Raw genomic sequence first — 19976 nt, forward strand, 5'->3', positions numbered from 1 at the left:
AGACTGACAGAAATTAACAGTATGATACGGACAGGAGAAACTCCAACCAAAAAGAGAGGGATTCTTTTGGAAGACGGAAGTGAATCACCTGCCAAAAGAATTTGCCCAGAAAATCATTCTGCCTTATTACGCCGTCTCCAAGACGTAGCTAATGACCGAGGTTCCCACTGAGGTTAGTCTGTTGTATTGAAACTGTCTTCTCACAAACCGCTTAACAGCGTTGTTTAATGCATGTTAGGTCATGGGGCTCTTCTTTAAGCCTCCCAGTCTCTATCCTTAGGATAGTCTTATTCATCCCATCTGCCTTCTTTTCCCCACCATGAGTGCTTGCCATTAAGACTGCTTAGAATCCAAATGGGATTTTTTTTTTAACTCTTTGGCAAAGCTTTTACAAGTATTACAGAGAAGGAAGCATGTTTAAGTCGGTGTATGAGGTCTCTGTTGATATGTTACGGAAGAGGAGGTGTGTTTCAATTCATTCCTACCTGTTTTGTGGTCAGCTATGGCCCTCATGAAAAGCAACACAAAATCTAGGAATTTTGTCCTAAGACACCTGGTAGGAGTGTGAGATTTTTGCACTCCTGAAACATAACAAGGGAGAGAGCCCAGATTCAGATGTCCTAGCTTACCAGCCCGTCTCCCATTCCCTGTGTGTAATTAATTCTCCCCTCTCCCGTCAGGTGTGGTGCAGCGTGACAGGTGTTTGATTGTTGGCTGTGCAATGTGTGAGTGAACTTGTATAAGAAGTGGCACTTTAGGGCTATGAAAAGCATGATTTTGTAACCCAAATTTTGCTGTATATTTGTGATGGCACTTTCTACAATGTGAACTTATGTCAAGTACAAAACTTCTAGGCTGAACACTATCTTTGATGCTTTTGTACTTTTTTAAACTGTTAAAGCCCATAGCCACCTTTTGGGCATGTATTTTAAATTCTCCAGTTTGTGTTTTTTTGGTCAATAGGGATCAGCTGGCTAAATGAAGATTTTAAATCAAGTTGAATTAAGGGAATTAATATAAAAAATTATGACCTCTTCCTTTAAGAGGTAGTTATCCAAAAGATGTGTGTCTACTAAGGTGATATATTTTAAAATATATCTTTGAGTGTGTTCCTGGAAGTTTAAAAAAATAGGTTGGGGAATTTAGGTTTTTATTAGTACATAGAACCATTTATACAAATTAGAAAAGGTTATTTAACAGCTATTGAATTATCTACATATACCTTTATTAATCACTATTGTTCCAGCAGTTTTCAAGTTGAATGAATAATCTTATTAGGGAGAAAATTCAATTGTAAATTGAATCAGTATAAACAAAGTTACTAGGTAACTTCATATTGCTCTGAGAGAAATACGGAACTTACACTGTTCAATTAGAATAGTGTTCTGCAAAAATATTTATAAAACCTCTCAAGATACTTACTGCTACTGTAATTTTATATGAAAATAAGTGTATTTTTCAATAAAGCATTTATAAATTAATCTGTTTAGCTATATTGAGAAAAGGGTATTTAGTTTCCTGCATAAATGACAAAGAACCATCATTTATTGGTTTATTTTGTCTCTACAAAACACATTAGTCATTCATCATTTAAATAATTTGACTTCATTAGAAACCGTTTTAACACTTTTTCTCCCTCCTGCCATAAAAAATACAGTAAGTAATTTGCTTTAAAAAAAAAAAAAAAAACAACAACTCTGAACAAGTGTTCTGGTTTCCTCTCACTCACCTAATACGTACCTCACCGATAGCAGTTTATAAATCAGTAAGACAGTAGGCTGAAGACTGAGGTTCAGATCTTCCACTTCAAAAGTGCTAATAAGCTACAGAACCTGCTTTCCCTACACCTCTCCTCTCCATATCCTAACATGTACAACTGAAACCACTGATTCAAAAATCATTATAGTGCTAATTAAACTCTGCCTACTCTATTAGTTTAAATGAATGCCACTTACCTTTAGCATTATATTCAGAAAAATACTTAAGCCTCAAGGTCCCCAATAATTTGGAGTACTGAACTAGATAACCGCCGTAAAGACACTTCTGACAGAAGTAATGCATCATTTAAAGAGAGGTTTCCGAACTTGGCTGTTAGACCTAAGCGTACATGGACGACACTCGTACCAGTCACTGTTCACACAGTTTACTCTCAGGCAGTCCCTGGCCATCGGTCAGCGTTAACCAGGCCGCGTCCGGCAGGAAAGTGCGCGGTGCACAAGGCTCCCCAGCTCCTAGGTCGTTACTGCTTTCTCTTCTTTACTGAAAGGCTGGACTGAGCCAGGCTTTACCCATGACAGGCCAGCAACGTGAACACTTTTATTGTGCTGTTCTTCAGGCTTCTTCTAGGCACAAAGACAGACATTAAAAAATGACTGATGAGGAGATTTCAGCACTGGACAAACTCGTCTCCCAAAAAGTCATTTGTAGATAATGAGTAGTCTCCAATGATGACATTTTTGAAAGCCAACAGTGAGTTAACTATTTCAGACGTGGTTATCTACTTACTTTCTGAGTCAGCATCTTCTCTCTGGCTTCATCGTGTACAGAAGGATTCCATGGAGAAAAGCTTAAGGAAGAGAAAAATATGTAAAAACTGCTGTGGCTTACTCAATTTGTGTCACATCCACTTTTTAATAAAGCTAGTTCCCGTAACAGAACATAACAAGGAACAATACTTTTTTTAAAGATTTTTATTAAACTATAGCTAACATACAATATTATATTAGTTTCAGGTAAGGAATAATGCTTTTTAAAGAGTAGACTTTAATCAGTTGTCAACGCATTTTTTTTTAGACATTACCTAGATTATTTTCTCACGTAGTAACTACCCTTTATTTAGGTTAGCTCATTTAAGCCTCACAACAACCCCTGAAGTACTATTATTTAAAGATCAAGAAAGTGAGGCACAGTCAAATTAAGTAATTGCTCTGGTCAGCAAAGCCCGGGAGTACAAAAGCCAGCTGTCTGTCTGCGGAGCCTATGGCCTTAGCCAGTGTAACACGCTGCCTCCCCAGCAACCCCAGTGCAGCAAAACGCTGCATCACCAGTTAGTTCTTCAGTTCTCAATACTACTCCAAACACTCTTCCCCAAGATCAAATACCCTGGTGCTAAAGGAACCCACTATTCCCACTATTCATTTTCTCTCCTTTCACCAAATCTGAATGTCGATGGGGAAATGGCAGTTTCAGAGGAGCTCCAGTTGATAGTGCCAACTGTAAAGTCCTGACATTTGAAAGAGCACAGTACAAGGATCCTTAGGAAACCAAAGGCACTAAATTGCTCGCTATCGGCATAATGTGCTAGTCAATGTAGAGCTTTTCGTTGAAGGAAAGAGCCCAAGAGGTATCAGAAATCAAGTTGACAACAAGTAATAACGATTGTAGGCTAACAGATTATCTCCACGTTCCCTAAGTCCCCATTTGGGGACCACCTGAAAAATGGAAACACAGGCCCACAAACTTACCTAATGGCATAGGGGTCTTCTATTTTAGGTTGGTCAAACAGACGAGCCGCGCACACCTTAACACTGTCAACCACTTTACTTTTAAAAAGCTGAACGTCTTTTTCATACCTGCGTTGAAAGTTTACATTAAAAAGTTACCGACAAAATTGACTTGGCTGTGTTTTGGGAGTGACTGAAATCACAAGCCGGTACGTACAGCACTGCAGCCTCTGGGTTGAGAGGGCTTGCCGTGTCAATCTTGTAGAACACTCTCCGGGCATACATCAACACTTGCCAGATGTGATTGTGGTTCCGCCTAAAGGGAGACAAGTGTGGCTGCTGAGGCTGCCTCTTGCTGACTGGTCACGAAAGGAAACACTTATGTACTAACCTCCACTTTGCAAATGCCCTCTTCACATCCAGTTCACCTGAGGTGGGATCAACGAGCGGGTGGAAGACGGGAATATCAAACACCAGGCGCTGCATTGAGACAGAGACAGAGACAGAGAGAGACATATTTTCATGGAAGCCGCGGTGCTCATTAGACCCGTACAGATACGTACAGATAGCTGAAAAAAGCTTCTGGACAAGGCAGCCATGTTGTAAAAGGAAGAGGCACCTCAAAAAGGATACGTAACTACTATCACATGTTCTTCTAAAATTAAATCCTGCAGTAGGGGGAAATCACAGCACAGCGGCTACCATGCCTGGGCTCAGTGCTGCAGTCCAGCTTCCAGCCGCAGTGCACACGGGCAGAGAAAGCAAGAAGACACAGAACTCCCTCAAAAGACTGCTGAGTAGACAAACATTAAGTATTCACTCAGGAAAAGAACCAGAAATCTTCCAAGCGCTTTAAGCCCTGCTCCCTGGCCGGCAGCTGGAGCCAGACTGTCTCCGACTTACTGGGCAATCACCGTCTGGGTAGTTATCAGGGATGTAAACTGTGAACTTAAACACACCATCTTGATAAAGTCCATGCCGAATGAATATTACTCCAAACCACACTGCGAGAAAAAAATAAAAGTAGTTAAGACCTGTGTTTGTGTCAGGGGAACCACATGTGCTATAAATACGTTAGAAAAGGAGTGAGTCCTTCTTACTTAATGCAGAGCGGTAAGATGGCTGCACATAGACACCTGGTAACTTCTGCTTCACAACCAAGGTACTGAAACAGAAGCAGAACGACGAAACTGTATGGCTGTAAGTGACACACACATATCAGGCCACCCCACCTGAATTTCTGAGAGAAGGAACAGTCCGTCAAGGGGCCGGGAGCCTACATGAGCAGAGCTGTGACCAGACCTTGTAAAGGACAATGCTGAGCCAGGACCTTAAATCATATGAACCTGCCAGTCCTGAACTGGAACTGGAAGTAGCTTATTGGGCCTTAGTCGGTAGTTTTCATTACCTATTTGGTATCACACTTATCTTGAACCATTTTAAAGTAGTTGTCCCATTTTTAAGTCACTAAAATTCTGTGGGTAACAGCAGCATGCTTGGCAGGTGTATCTACTAACATGAAGTTTGCCAGAAAGGCAGTTTTGTGTTTGCATACAGACAACACACTTACTGCCCCAGTAGAGGCCTGTCCGTCACTGCCCAGCTCATACACAAGGCCTCCATTATAAAGCTAATGGGACCACTGCCACCAAGTCACACTCAGGCATGCACACTGGGCGTCAGATCCTCTGACCATTACAACACCAGTACAGCAAGTGAAAGAAGGCTCAAGGGTGCTTAAAATAACTTCATGTTCAAAGAAATTGTAAAATAACTGAAATTAGGCATTAAGTCTCCAAACTTCCTGCCCTTGCGACAAACTATTAAATCAAATGCCACCTGCACTTCTTCACTGTTTGAGCCCCCACAATGGGCCAGGAGTACTCTGCAGAAGTGCCTGTCTGCTCACACTGCCGTCATGGGCAGCAGCACTCCAAGTTTTCACTTCTGTGAAACTGCCTAATTCTGCCTTTGGGGGTCACGTCAGATTCCCTCTCTAATGACAACTTCGTATATACGAAGACAGGGGCTTCCTCAGTTTCCTCTTCTCCGAGTCAGCAGCTCCAGTTCCTCTAGGTGCTCACTGCTAAGATCTGGCTTTCTGACCTCTGCCTCCTGGGGCCACCTCCCCAGTCCGTCAGGATGCCGCTTACAAAGTGGTCACCATAACGGAGCGCAACGACTCCAGCTGGGTGTGACCCAAAGACTGGATTGCCATCCTCTCACTGTCCCATCCTCTACAACCACCTCTTCAGGAGGTGGATTCCTCACTTCATATAGACAAAGACCAAAATTAAGTCATTAGGTTCCTGACCTACTGTACGTGCTTAATAAATCTTACTTTCTTCCTCTTGTTCTGCAGACACACATGTAACTGAAAGCACACATCTCCCTCTAAATCTCACTTACCCAAGCTCTGAAGAAGAATCATTACACATATGTAACACTAGGCCTTGGTTAAGAAAGTTCATATTCCCTCTATTGTTCTATAAACATTAAGGCTGATACCTGAGGGGTTTGAGCTTTAAGATTAAATGGCTGCCATTTACTGAGTCCAGTCCATCTGAATAAATTTCATTCTTTACCCTCAAGAGTCATTCAAAATGTAACGAAGTAGTTGGTTAAAAACTTACAATTCTGCAAGAAGAGAGTATTCCAGGTAGAAGGGTCCATAAGAAGCATGTGTGCCATTTGTTGCCTGTGCCACTGGGGCAGGAGACGTGGGCTTAGTGATGGGCAAAGCATTTTTGGGAATAGAGGGCAGCTGTTTCTTTGGAGCCGTGCGTGGAGGACTGGTTTTCACATCCCCTGTTAATGTCTTCTCTTCACCATCAGATCGCTATTCAAGATGAAGTGGTGAGAACATTTGTTAAGGTGATTCTTAAACCACAAGCATACATGTGTTGTTCTCTTAGTCCTTGACCTAAAAGCTGGCATTACTCTTTTGAAAGGACACTCTAGCACCATGCTCAAGGTGACTTAAATGTCCTTTGAGCAGATGGGCCATTATAAAGGGCAGGACAAAGCTGAAGCAAAACATTAGAAAACCCTTTTGTTAACTGCATCCTATAAAGACAATAAAGCTAATATTTACAAGATTTAACAGAAACAAAGAAAGAAGTGGTTTTTCCTGGTGGCTCCCAAAAAAGGGCAAGTTAGACAACTGTACAAGACTAGAAAAGTCCCTGGGCACTGAGCTGCTGCAGAGGGTCAGGTGCTAAGCAGCTCAGAATAAATAGTAGAGATGACTGAAATGAGTCAGTCACTACCTGAGGTTAACACTTGGGTTTAAAACCCAGAATGAAGCTCTTCTCTCACTGGCAACGGGGCTGATTTTGATCTTGTCGCTAGTGAATATGTTTCCACATCTGGACTATCACCAGCATCAACTGTCATCCACAGTAGAGACAAAGGTCTAAATGAATCCGAGACTAAACTACCATCTCATAGGCACTTCCTTGGCTCCAGTGCAGCAAAGGCTGTTTAATCAGGTGTTTTAAAAATGTATGTCAGATGCATAGAAGAAAACATGATTAATACCGTATTTCCCCGAAAATAAGACTGGGTCTTATATTAATCTTTGCTCCAAAAGATGCATTAGGGCTTATGTTCAGGGGATGTCATCCTGAAAAATCATGCTAGCGCTTATTTTCCGGTTAGGTCTTATTTTCAGGAAACACGATAGCGGTGCTCTCGTAGAGGTGGAATTATGGGTTGTATTCATTTTTTGTTCGCATATTTTCAGCTTTCTAAAAATGTATTATTTTCGCAATTAAGAAACAGACATTTTATTTAGAAAAAGTAAACCAAGTCTCAAGTCTGGCTTAACAACACTAGACTTGCCTTTCCCAAGGCTTTTCTAACCATAGAATCTTGCCGTTTAGTAGAAAACTACAATAACATCTCACAGATTTCATCATATGTAAATATAACCTGTCAAAATAATCTTAGAATTGTCATTACCAGAATGATTTCTATTACTTGAGATGCAATCTCAGTCTCAGAAACTGACTTTAATCAGCAAAATAATTATTTCTCAAAAGGAAACATGAACTAGAAAAACCAGGTAATCTTGTTAAGACTGCAGGCAACCTCAGTATGAATTATTTTGGCCTCTATCCTGACGCAAATGGTTTCCTCACTAAATTTATCAACTATACCTACTTTGCGTACAGAGCTTGTAGACATGCTCCAGAAAGGGTTCATAACGTGTACTCCACACAAAGAAATTCAGTGGTCTGTGACATCAGACTCTTCTGTCTTCAGAATTCACGTTACCTTAAAATGAGATGGGAAAATAGATGTACCAACAGCAAAAGTTAAGATTTCAGAAATAACTGTGAACTAAATCTGACATTCTGAAAAGAAATACAATAGATTATAAGTTATAGAAACATAGGGGAAAGGTTTTCAGAAACAATTTCGTTTTGTCCCCCCTCTGTCTTTTGACTCCAATTTCTCCCACCTTTAAAAGCCTGTGGGAATCTGTGGGTCCAGTACTTGGCCGGGATTCAGAATATTCAGTGACACGGTTCAGCTCTGGTGCCAGAAATGCAGAAGATGTGGACTACAGTTGCTACTAGCATAATATCTAAGCATTTGACTACTGGGAAAGGCAGGTGCAGAATGCACTGTACCCACATAACACAAAAAACTCTACTGCTGTTTGCAGGGTTATGAGGAATGAAAGATCCAAGGGGGCTGATTTAAGTGTCTTAAATGAGTTGAAGTACAAAATGATTCTCTCCAATGAAACTAGTAGCCAAAGAAATAAGAAAAAACATAGGGGAGGGAGAGCACGTAAGACAGCGAGGGGTAACTGGGTCCTGTCGGGACCACCCCCAAGAAATGACCATTTTCAACTGCTTGGAAGTATGGAAACTGCAGGATTACGCATTTAAGGACCTGCCAAGCATTACATACAGATGCAACAGAGGAGTGCAAACAAGACATTTCACAAACACCAATTCCACCAAAGCTTGAAGCAGTGGATAAGAAATCATGTCTCAAAGGTCACAAAACCAGTGGGTCATTTACTAAAAATAGAAAGGAATAGAGGCAAAGGAAAAACAGCAAGCCTAACTGTAGGAACAGCAACTTCTCTGCTCTGGCGAGTTCCCCCAAGCTGGGTTAGGTTTGAAGCAGAGCTCCTTCTCTGAATTCCTGCTTGCACTAATCAGAAGGCTGAAAGTGAAAAGAGGAGAAACGTAGCAACATTTCAACTAAATTCTTAAGAAGCCAGTCATTAGAGAATCATGTACCAAATGTTCCTAAGCTGCAAAAACATGTTTTCTGGTAAGACTTAAGACAATCACAGGTGGGTACCAGGTCTCCCATGCCCCGCCAGTGCCAATTACTGCTGTTTTGATTACCAAGATATAATGCCACCTGGTAATTAAAGGAATAAGGATCCTGATTCTTCCACCAACCTGTTGACTTATATCCAATAAACAGCACTTACTGCTGAGAGCTCTCTGGAAATCTGTCTTGAAAGGTAGATTTATGACACGTAAACATGGCTGGGACATCCCTTATTGAAAAGCCCCCCTCCCCACCCCCGTCTTGGGACACAGTGCTGACCACCGTGTAAATTTACCTGGAAGGTCCCCTCCAAGTCTAACAAGTAATGATTCTGTGACTTTGCCTTTAAGAATCAAAGCTTGTCCCAGTGCCTCCTATCTTTCAGCAGGAGGTATTGTCTACTGCTGCCTGTTACCAGCAGCAACATAATCACCTGGAGAAATTGTAGCACGTTTTTCGGGAATACTTACACCATTTATTAGACTCTGGCTAGTCTACCTAGGCAGTATAGCATTTTCCAACAGGAGTGACATACATGGAAGGAAGACATAGAATTCGTTCTAGTCAATAGGAAGCAATTTTAGAATGCCTGCCGGTTAGGCCAAACAAACATGATTGCCTTCCCTTATATCCTACAGCTAAGAAGTCAGGATCTTGGACCCATATGAATGATCCGTACATGGCATGAGTCAGAACTTACGGATGGGGATGGGTGCTATGTGCCATCGTCCCTTAATAGGCACTACCTCTTAGAAACAGCCTTAAATTCCACGTTAAGAGGAGACGGAGCAGGGCCCAGAAAAAAGACGAAAACAGCCTTGGTCCCAGCCCCAGGTATCTGGGGACTGTCAGGACCGGCACCCTCGCCCTGGGCGGAAACCCATCTCCGCACACGCAGAGAATCTGGACAAACCTGTCTCGAGGTGATGCAAGACAGGGGCCATGTCTTGGCCTCACGGCCAGCTCGAGGCCGGGCCCGGCGACTGAGCCCCTCTGGTGGGGGGCTGAGGGCCCCCGGGGCCCGGGGACTGCCCCCTCCCCTCAGTCAGGGCACAGGGACAGCGCCGGGCGTGGGGACGACAGTGGAGGGCGGGCCCTGGACGGGGCGAGCTGGTCGGGCCCGCCTCCTCCCCTCCGGCCCGCCTGGCCCAGCTCGCGGACAGCCCCCAGCGCGTGCCCACAGCCTTCGGCGGCTGGCGCAGCAGGTGCCTGCAAACGCGGACAGGTGCCCAGCCCCGCCCCCGTGTCCCATTGCGGCCGCCGTCGCTCCAGAGTCAAGAGTGCCCAGCAGGGCAGACAAACGCGGGGCCCGAGGACGCTGGCGGCCCGAGGTTAAGGACCCCACGACCCTCGCGTACCTACCAGTCAGCCCGGCAGCGCACTTCGCCTCGGTGCCTTCAATGCAGCGTTTCCGTCTGCGGAGCGCCGTCGCGAACCGACAGCATCTCTGGCTGCAGCGCCAGCCCAGCCCCCGCCTGCGCCGCGCCCCGCCCTATCCTCGGTGTCGGGCTCCGCCCCCTGCCCCAGGCCCGGCCCAGACGCTTCCGCCCAGCCTCCTGGCAGGAAGTGGTTCCCGTACCTGTCGGTCAAGGACGTTCTTCCGGGGCTGTTGAGACGCCGGCCCTCCGTCCTGCCAATCAAATCTACTCTGCTCGGGTGGGGCCGCACTGGGCCCTCCCCTTACGTAACAGCTCTCGGCGCGAACTGTCAGTCACGGAAGTGTCGGCGGGGATGGTTGAGGAGGGTGACAAGCAAGCGCCTGCACTTAATTGGTCACAGTGTCCGCCAGTCACCATGGAGACCCACCCACAGGTTTGTGCGTTGCCACAGCAGCCATTCAGGGTGGCTGGGACTGCGGGTTGTACTGGCCTGGGAGGGGGCGGGGTGGGACCAGACTGGGGTCCTGGAGCGGCTTGGGGGCGGGGCCAGCCGCCGGGGTGACCTCCCCGGAGTCCGCCGCGGGGAGCCGGGCCCCTGGGGGTGCCGCGAGGCCCGAGACCGCCACGTCGGGCCACCGTGCTGCGGTCGCCCGGGACTGAGAGGGACTTTCAGGTTGGGGGAAGCCGGAAGGACTCTTTGTGTCGTATTGAGAGACGCCCGTCTTCCACGTCTGCGAGTGCAGGAGCTAACGGATGCAGAGGGTGGGAACCACACTAACAAAGTCATCCCTGGGCGTGGCGTGGCCAGAGGAGCTTTGTAACAAGTGTAGCCGTCGGACCGACCTGTAAAATGCGAGTGCGGGGCGGCGGGGAAGGGGGCGAGCGCCAGGAAGTCATTTACATTTGTCACAAGGTGCCCTGGTGACTGGTACACACGGAAGTTTGGGGACCTCTCCCGTAGCCCCTGGTCCTCGGATTCTTACTTCTTTTTTACCTGCCACGCCATCACTTGGATCGGGAACACCTTTCACACGGCCCAAAAGCGACTCAGTGCTGCGCTGGGCTTGCACACCTCCCAGCCTTCTTACCACGTGCCTTCCTGGCGTGTCCCTCCAATCGCCACCTAACTTAGTACCTCGCGCCCAGAGGAGCAGAGAGAGATTCTCCGACCAGGCTGTGTGTTCAATTTCTGGTGGCCTGTGCAATTCTGGTAAAATGACCTTGCTATCGGGCAGGCAGCCAGACTCTCCTAATGTTGATCCCAAGGGTTGGTTCTGAAGTCCAACTTCCTCCCCCTTAGGAGCTCAAAACACTCCTCAACCACTTCCTTCTGTCCAGCTTGAATACACTTAGGAATGCTGTTACACATTGGCCTCACGTTAGCCTCAGTCAAGCAGGAAATCCTTTCTTCTGGCCCCAGGTGGTCTCCCTTGGCACCTCCCTGGGCCAACCCCTCAGCCTTATTTGCAGGCTCTTCCACTCCCACTCTTTTCTGATCTCACCTTCTCCTCTTTGGAAATCTCATCTCTTCCCGCATGCTTCCCGGAGGATTCACATTTCTCCAGCTCAGATCTCTCCATGGAGCTACAGATGTGTGTACCCCACTGCCCACTTGGCACTGGTTGCTTCAGTCACATGAGTTAGAACCCTCATGGCTGCCCATACCAGGAAACCCAACTCAAACTAATGTACTAGGCTGACAATTAAGTTTGCGAGCTTGCGGTCGTGCGCTTACGTTGGCTGCACTGTACGAACAGCTCGGGCAGGTTTCATAACCTTGGTATATCAGTGTCTCACACCTGTGTCCCTGTCAGCGTGTGGCGGAGTCTTGCTGAGTGGCGCTCATTATGTCGTGTGTTTTTGTGTGTCATCGTGAGAATGTCTGAGCTGAATTAGAGCAATGAACAAACGTTAAATTTCTTGTTAAGTTTGGCAGAAGTGGAAGTGAAATCAGGGACATGTTAGTCCAAGTTTATGGGGATAATGCCATGAAGAAAACAGCAGTGTACAAATGGATTAAAAGTTTTTCTAAGGGGAGAGAACACGTCACTGATGAACAGAGGTCAGGGTGGCCAGTAATGAGCAGAACTGACAAAAACATTGCAAAAATTCGTCGTACATGACAAGGGGATTTATCTCACACACGAGGGCGGCTCCAGGGGTGGCCCCCCTGGGCTTCATTTACTGCTTTCCTTACAGTCCCTGGAATTGCATTTTCAGACTGGTAGCAAGATGGCTGCTGCCATTCAAGGCACACCCATGTGTGACATAGTCTAGCCAAGTAAAAGGATCCTTTTTTACCAACAGTCTCTTTCAAACAGCAAGAATAGTTTTCCCAGAAGTTCCTCAGAAACAATGCCCACATTTCAGTGACCAGAAATGAGTCACTGGATCCGAGTCTACAACTAAACCAATCAAGGGCAAGTAGAATGAGTCTGCCATGATTGGCTTGGGCTGATCAGGATTTACCCTGGATCCCTAGACTTTAAGCAGAGGAATGACATGATCAGATTTATATTTTGAAAAGGCCACTTTGTATGGAGAACAGAGCGTACTCTTGTTTCCCCGAAAATAAGACCTAGCCAGACAATCAGCTCTAATGCATCTTTTGGAGCAAAAGTTAATATAAGACCAGGTCTTATATTATATTATATTATGTTATGTTATGTTATGTTATGTTATAATATACCCAGTCTTATAATAAAAGGACTATGAGAGTAGGAGAGCATTTGGGAAACCACAGCAATAGTGCAGCAAGAGACGGTTGCACAATTTGATGGTGGAGATGGAGAAGTGAATGACTTCCAGAGAAAGTTAAAGGGTGGAATGGACAGGATTTGGCCATGGGTTAGATATGGGGGTAGGGAGTATGAAGATGGGGGGGTATATCATGGATAAGAGATTGATCACTGGCTTGAGTTACTGGATGAATGGTGAGGCCACTTACTGAGATGACAAACAGTAAACCATATTGTTTATGGCAGGATGGGATATGGGGAAATAGTTCTGTTTGAGATAGGTAATGTTTGGTGGGTGTTTCTGTACGTGTTACTGTTACCGGAGAGTGGGCCCTTCTCGGTGGGATGCCCAGGCTTGGTTCCCACACCAGGGGTGGAACCCAGGCCTCCTGTACGAAAACCAGGAAACGTAGCCGCTATGTTGCCGGAGGGTGGGCCCTCCTCAGCATGGTATCCCGGTGCTTGGCATCTCCAGCAAAGAATTGAATGAGACACAGAGGTAAAATGGTGAAAGAACAGTGTATTGGAAGAAAAAGTACACTCCAAAGAGGTAGGAGCGGGCCCAAGCAGAAGGCAGTGGCTCAAGAGCCTCATTATTGGAAGAGAAAGTACACTCCAAAGGGATAGGAGCGGGCCTGAGCAAAAGCATGGCGTAAAAGGTGCCGGCTGGTGAGGACTTGGTGGTTTTATTCTCTTTGCTCTAGAATGGGCCACTCCTCCCTAGGTGTGGGGCCACTTCGTTAACACCTGTGATTGACTAGAGGCTATGACCTCATGTTTTGAGACTGTGCATGTTCCCAGAATTCAGTCTGCTATAATCATATTAATGAACTTCTGGGCATATGTATGATATTATAATGATGGTGTAATGAGGCCCAAGTGAAATGAAGGTCATTGTGGCCTCTCCTGCTCAGGTGTGAGTGACTGGCGTAATCTAGTTGGGTATTTTGTACCCATTTGTTTCCTCATAGGGGTAGGTAATTATAGTGAAAAGGGGAAGTTTTGGGTGGAAAGGGGAGGTCTTTTGGGTGGTCGCATTCTGTGGGTTGTGTTGGATGTGCAGGAATGCAGAGATCCAATGCCTATCTAACTGCCTGTGTTGTTTTCCCCTTGAGAGACGTGATCCCCATAAAATGTCTATGGCAAGTTGAGGGACAGAAGGCCTATTCTGTATCTGCTTCCTGCTGGGCAGGGGCATAGAGCTGTCCCTACCTATTGGGGGTTTCACTGAACTCTCACCCTATCTGATCTCAGATGAGAGGAAGGGGTCTCGAGATCCCCCTGGAAGACCATGTTGACTTCTTTGTTTGGGACTGGTAATCTTGCTGGGGTATCCTCTGTATCCCTAAGGCCCCGAATGAGGAGAAATAGATTTTAATTAATAAATTTAAGTGTTGGCTTAAAGAGCAGAGCTCAAAGCTATTGATGCGGGATGGCTACGTGATGGAAACTCCGTCAGCTGTGTGAGCCTGTGGCCATTCAACCGGTCATTCACGTGGTGTTTATTGTCCAGGAGCTGGGCCCAGAACGGGTTGGAAAGAACATTAGGCTTCAATGATTACAATCAACAAGTATAATTCACAAGTTTCAGGGTAATTATCTAAAGCAGGGGGTAAAAACACTTATGATTCAGGCTAAAAACAATCTGTTGCCTAAGATTAAGAAACTGATTTACAAAAGAATTAAGAAGTGGGGATAGGAGCTAAGAAACTGGGGAAAAGGAAAGAAAACTTAAAGTTTTTCAGGGTGAGGGGCTACTCACTTGGCCCACATCATTACTACTTGTGTACCCGATACCCGTCTGACCGAGTCTCCAGTTTTGTTGAGGAATCCAACCCTCCAATGGTTCCTCATCCCTCTTAGAGCAAAGCCCAGACTCCTGCAGGGCAGGGCCAATACCCATCTAGCCCCACCTGTTCCAGGCTCCAGCCACTCACACCCTTACAATCCCTGGGAGGTGTTAGGCTCTCGTCCCTGCCCCCGCACAAGAGGGGGATTTTGCACTGGATGTTCCCTTTGCCTGGAACATTCCCCCCCAGCTCAAACACCACTGCCTCAGGGCCACTTTCTTGATTTGGGAGATGACGTATTTAGTGTCTTTCTCCTGCACTATACTGTAAGCTCCAGGAGGCAGAACCACGTTTGTTTCACTCTTCAGCATCCTCTCTTCTGGATGCTGGTGGTCGCCCCAGCATCCAGTCCAATGGATGCAGTAGGTATGTAATAATTTAATAAGTATTTGACAAATGAAGGACAGAAGCGACTAGACTATATTTAAAATACCTACCAGCCTGCATGCCCCCAGCTCATTATGAAAATAAGGATGATTTATTCAAAGGGAACTGAGGAGGCAGCCTCAAGGTACCATTTCTTTAAGACTAAAATATACAGTACTGAGGGGAAAAAAATGATCCTAAACCTTACTTATAAAACCTTTTCAATCACTTTATATTACATTCCTTATTCTAAATTTTTGGAGCATATCTGATGCTTGTGTCAAAAAGTGAATTCTTCTTGCATCAGGACTTTATAGATAGGATCTCTATGAGAATTCAAGACTCTTGGTCATGTTCTAATGAGCACAATATTCACTGAATCCATTCTTCTTTTGGTTTCTGGGAAGTGAATTGTGTAAAGCAGTCGATCACTGATTTACTACTTAAAAGGAGGCCTTAACAGAAGGAAGGGGCAAAGTCATGGTTAGTTGAAATGTGTGTTTATTTCAGACACGTGCCTACACAGGAGCCGATATTTTTAGCTCCGTCTATTTGCCCTTATACTGTTTTCTGAAAGGAGAATTCCCTAGATAGTGTGGTGCTTGTATCGCGGGTTACACATGTTGTTCAAGATACATGAGATGATTGAATAGCTATACATTTATTTTAATAATGAATATCTAAGAAAACAGATCAAAATTATGATTTTATGGATAGTAATGTTTAAGATTACTATCCATAAATACCACAGTAGGCATTTCAAGTTTTTTTTTTAAATGACTGGATTTAAGGGAGGATCTTAAGTAATAATCCTATAGTTAATAATTCTCAGATATGGCAGGAATCATGAATTTTTGACAATGATTGAAGTTTTAGAAACATGGCTATAGGGGAGAATGTGGCATTTGTTTTTCTTCATCCTCACTGACCACTACTATTCTTGCTTATAATATCACAAATGTGCTTCCATTTTTGGGCTTCACATTTTCTTCCCTATTCTATTCACTGTAATTCCTGGCCCTTGAATAAAGTAGTGACTGGATGAATGAGTGATTACATAAACGGATGAAGTTTACAGAATACAGCATTTCAAATCTAAATCAGAGTAGCTGATGGACTACTGTGAATATTTATGCCTTAAGGAAAAGCAACCAATGTACAATGTTGCAGCTCCCAGAGGGCTAGAAGAGAATTGATTTTCTTTTATAATCAAACAGCGTTTAGAACATAGCATGTCACTGCAAACACCACCCGCTCTCTTAGCATGCTGCTGTCTAAACCACCAGCCGCAAGAGCAGTCTTCCCTTTGATTGGTGTTACCTTTGCAAAACCACCTCACTCTGCGGTTTCAAAACATTTGGAAAGACGATAAAGGCTGAAGGTTAGTGTTAGCTAGAGTGGGAGACTTGAAAAGAAAACAAGACAGAGAGACAGAGAGACAGAGAGACAGAGAGACAGAGAGAGAGGGAGACAAAGTAATATTTGTCCATTGATACATAATTCGGGGTTCGCGGTGGGCTGGGCACTGTTCCAGATATAGACACCTTCCTTTCTTACAATAGGTAAATGGTGATTCATGAAAGATAAGGCATCTCTGTGACTTTGAGTCTGCCACCCAAAGCAAGTGACACTGTCACCATCATTTATTCCAACTTTCCACTATGAAAATTTTCAGTCATGCGGAAAAGTAAAGTACGATGACCATCCTTACATTCACCACCTAGATTCAGTGGTGGGCAAGGGTGTTGCCATATTGCCTTTTCCTATCTAATTTCCTCCTGAATCATTTAAGTTGCAGTCATCACAACCTTCACTCCTAAGTACTTCAGCGTGTATCTCCTCAGGGCCAGGACGTTCCCCTGCAGAATTACAGTGCCACCATCACAAGAGAAACTTCTCTAAGTTCCTAGCCTCATTACATGCCCACACCTACTTAAATTGCCCTAATTGTTACCATAAAAAAGCTTTTATAGTTATTATGGTCCGAAGCCAGGATCCAATCAAGATTCATTCATTGCATTTGATTGTTATGTCTGTTTAATCTCTTTATTCTAGAACTGTCTGTTCCCTCCCCTCCTGCCCCCACATGGACTATGGGAATAGACCAGGGTGTTTCACATTCTGGATTTCTCGTGATGTTGTTTAGCTTGATCCCTTATCCCCGTATTTCTTGTAAACTGTCAAAGTCTGAAGACTTCATTAGATTCAGCATTTCTAGCAGGAGACTTCATGGGTGAGGAGCTTATTATGACTCCTTGAACTATTGACTTAGTAGACCTGCATGCTAATGAGTATGCATGACCAAATAAAAACAGAAACGTGCTCAGTGCTAACACAAGTTACTCGAATATCTATCTGGTCCCGTACATACTAGTAAATGTTGAAGTTTTCAGTTGGGTATTTTGGCTACCGCTACTTCCCACCCTTGAGGCTGATTTACTGTCAGCGACTGTTCTCACAAAGGTCAGTGAGTTCATTGATCAGACCTGCCCTCTTGGCCACTTGCTGGGGACTAAAATGCTAGTCAAGTTGAATCCAGTTGAAAAAGAAACTGAACGTGGTTCAGAGGACACTAGGTGGCGGGCTGTGGTTGCGGTACTGGCAGATGTCAGCGAGGGGAAGCCCTGAAATCTTCCGGAGGGATGTCTGCACGCGTCACACGTAAACATTTGCTACGTCCCACCCGGAGCCACGCGCAGCCTCAGGTCCCCGCTAAGTGGCACGCTGGCTACTCTGTAGCCTCAACGGTCACCTTTTCCTCTCTCTCATGTGACAAGGTACCCAATATTCCTTAACGTGTGGAGAAGAGAAAATAAATTGAAGGAGAATTAAAGCCAGGTGCACTCTGGCTTTCCCTGGGAGTGTGACAACCCAAAGGTGACAGCAGAGACCCTTACTGCATATCCTGATGGAGTCACAGGAATGCGCGTATATTTTCCCCAGTAACACGCCGCCGTTTTCCCCGACGCCATTTATAGGGCCCTTCCCTTTCAATGAACCCTCAAAGGGGAACCTCCCGCCGCCCTGCCTAAGTGAGGGCACTGCCCTGCTCCGAGCCTGGGGAGGCGCCGGTGAGTGGAAGCTCGAGGGACGTCGATCTCCGCCGAGTGGGCGGTCGGGCGCCCTCTGCTGGGCAGCGGGGAGAATGCGCGCCCGAAGCCGAAATGAATTTACTCCAGCACGTTTCTGAGATTGCTGTATCTACTTGTTTAAAAAGTCCATGCTCTTAACACAAATCCCGATCTACAGTTGCATTCCTGAAAAAAAAATCACACCGCAAAGAGTTTATTTCCTGACACAAATGCTTCAGGCTTGCATGCTCAGGTACGCAGAGAGGAGGAATGGATTGAAGAGAAACGTTTGCACTGACCCTTTCACCTAAGGCACCTAACACACCCCACAAGCCTCTCTGAGAAACCTTTCCTCCCGGCTGCCCCACTAAGCAAGTTCTTGGCATTGGCTTTACGCTCTGCAGCTGCATTCCTCCCGCCTCCGTCAAAACCCGAACTTGTAGGCTTCGTTCCCTGCGATAGAAATGAGTAATGACTGTTTAACCTTCCACACACACTGGGCTCAAAGCCTTAAAGAGACGAAGCGCTCACTCATGGGCCCAGAGCACAGGGACGACTGTCCTCCATAGGAGATGGGCTGCGGGGAGGAGGGACCGGACGCATTAGGACAGGTTGAGGGCTGGCAGCCAGAAGGCGATGGCTGCACCGCCCCCAGCCCCAGGCACCTCCCTCGTGCCATGAAGGAGGGCTGCGACATTGCCCAGTCATCAGGCCAACCCAAAACATGCCCATATGTCTAAGGACGACGTTGACCAACTGGGGTGTGCCGTCTCTCACCCAGCTTGTGTTTAGGTAGAAATGTGGGGGTGGAGGTGTCACTCAAGAGTTAGCCCAGTCACCTGAGGGTCATGTGACCCAGCTTCTCAGGACAAATATTTACTGTGGAGCTGCACTGGTTACACTGGTCTGGTGGTATCAGCAATCACCTTCCAGAAAGCAGATTCACTCAGGACATGAGCTCTCTGGGGTCAGCTGGGGAAATCCAATTACCAAGACGGCTTAGGAGAAAAGTCACAACCCCAAACCACCTTCCACCCGCATCTTCACAGCTGGTCCCGTGTTTACTGGGGTCTTTCTGCCTTAAATCACACGACATGGCGAGTCGTGGGACGCCCTGTCTACCACAACTGTGGGGGGCCTCGCCTTTCTCTTCCCTCTGGAATAGCCACAGTCACTTATCTCTTAGCCACTGTGCCAGACGCCACTGCACAGGAAACTCAGGCTGATTTGAGGGTGTGTCACTATTGCTTGCTGACCACAACTATCACTCAGCAGGGAAATGCAAGGTCACACACAGAGAGGAAGGGAGCAAGGGATTATGCTGCAAAACAGATAATCCCAAATCATCCCTAGGCCTCCACTACCACGACCCTGGTGTCATTACAGTCTCTGACCTCTCACCTGGATGACAGACAGCACGTGCCTCCTTGCTGAGCTCTGGCTTCCCCGGCCTCCCCTCCGTCTGTGCTCAGCATGACATATGAACTCATTAAGCCCCCAGTCAGGCCATGTCACACCTGCTCAAACCCTCCAATGGTTTCCTATCTCATGCAGACTAAAGGCTGTGAGAGCGCAGGTAATCTAGCTCCTGCCCCCCACTAAGCTGCCCCTGGCTCCCTCTTTGACTTCATCCCCTAGTACATTTCCCCTTCTCATGCCACTCTCTAGCCTCAATGACTCTGCTGTTCCTGTAATATTCCCGGCATTCTCCTGCCTCAGGGCCTTTGCACCTGCTATTCCCTCTACCCGGAATGTTCCTCCCTCCCCCACCCATCTACCCAGTTCACTCTCTCACCACTTCAATTTTTTTTTCAATCAATATATGGTA

The 19976-nt window shown here is 45.9% G+C and overlaps 3 protein-coding genes across 14 annotated transcripts in view; 2 read left to right on the top strand and 1 right to left on the bottom strand.

Moving 5' to 3' along the window:
• Positions 1-5999, top strand: part of RBL2 (RB transcriptional corepressor like 2) — a 48210-nt gene extending 42211 nt beyond the window's left edge. For 2 of the 4 annotated variants that reach the window (XM_081031665.1, XM_081031666.1), the window contains exon 22: positions 1-1479. In XM_081031665.1, coding sequence (XP_080887791.1) covers positions 1-171 — 171 coding nt within the window. In that variant the 3' untranslated portion in view covers positions 172-1479. Of the gene's footprint in view, positions 1672-3866 lie in introns of those variants that run through there. The other 2 variants (XM_081031664.1, XM_081031663.1) reach the window with 2 other exon arrangements.
• AKTIP (AKT interacting protein) overlaps positions 1539-19976 on the bottom strand; it is a 25556-nt gene continuing 7118 nt past the window's right edge. Inside the window, exons 1-11 of one of the 9 annotated variants that reach the window (XM_081031669.1) lie at positions 10107-10261; positions 7909-8627; positions 7608-7721; positions 6077-6282; positions 4544-4608; positions 4347-4447; positions 3835-3923; positions 3661-3759; positions 3465-3572; positions 2506-2566; positions 1539-2342 (exon numbers count right to left, since the gene is read on the bottom strand). In XM_081031669.1, coding sequence (XP_080887795.1) covers positions 2232-2342; positions 2506-2566; positions 3465-3572; positions 3661-3759; positions 3835-3923; positions 4347-4447; positions 4544-4608; positions 6077-6282; positions 7608-7649 — 882 coding nt within the window. In that variant the 5' untranslated portion in view covers positions 7650-7721; positions 7909-8627; positions 10107-10261 and the 3' untranslated portion in view covers positions 1539-2231. Of the gene's footprint in view, positions 2343-2505; positions 2567-3464; positions 3573-3660; positions 3760-3834; positions 3924-4346; positions 4448-4543; positions 4609-6076; positions 6283-7607; positions 7722-7908; positions 8628-9657; positions 9995-10102; positions 10263-19976 lie in introns of those variants that run through there. The other 8 variants (XM_081031672.1, XM_081031675.1, XM_081031673.1 and 5 more) reach the window with 8 other exon arrangements.
• LOC308489581 (uncharacterized protein) overlaps positions 8959-19976 on the top strand; it is a gene marked incomplete at its 5' end in the record, with an annotated part of 19145 nt that continues 8127 nt past the window's right edge. Inside the window, 3 exons of the mRNA XM_081030914.1 lie at positions 8959-9029; positions 9498-9667; positions 9754-10556. Coding sequence (XP_080887040.1) covers positions 8959-9029; positions 9498-9667; positions 9754-10556 — 1044 coding nt within the window. The remainder of the gene's footprint in view (positions 9030-9497; positions 9668-9753; positions 10557-19976) is intronic.

Source organism: Rhinolophus hipposideros (genome assembly GCF_964194185.1).
Source record: "Rhinolophus hipposideros genome assembly, chromosome: 21".
Classification (NCBI taxonomy): Eukaryota; Metazoa; Chordata; class Mammalia; order Chiroptera; family Rhinolophidae; genus Rhinolophus; species Rhinolophus hipposideros.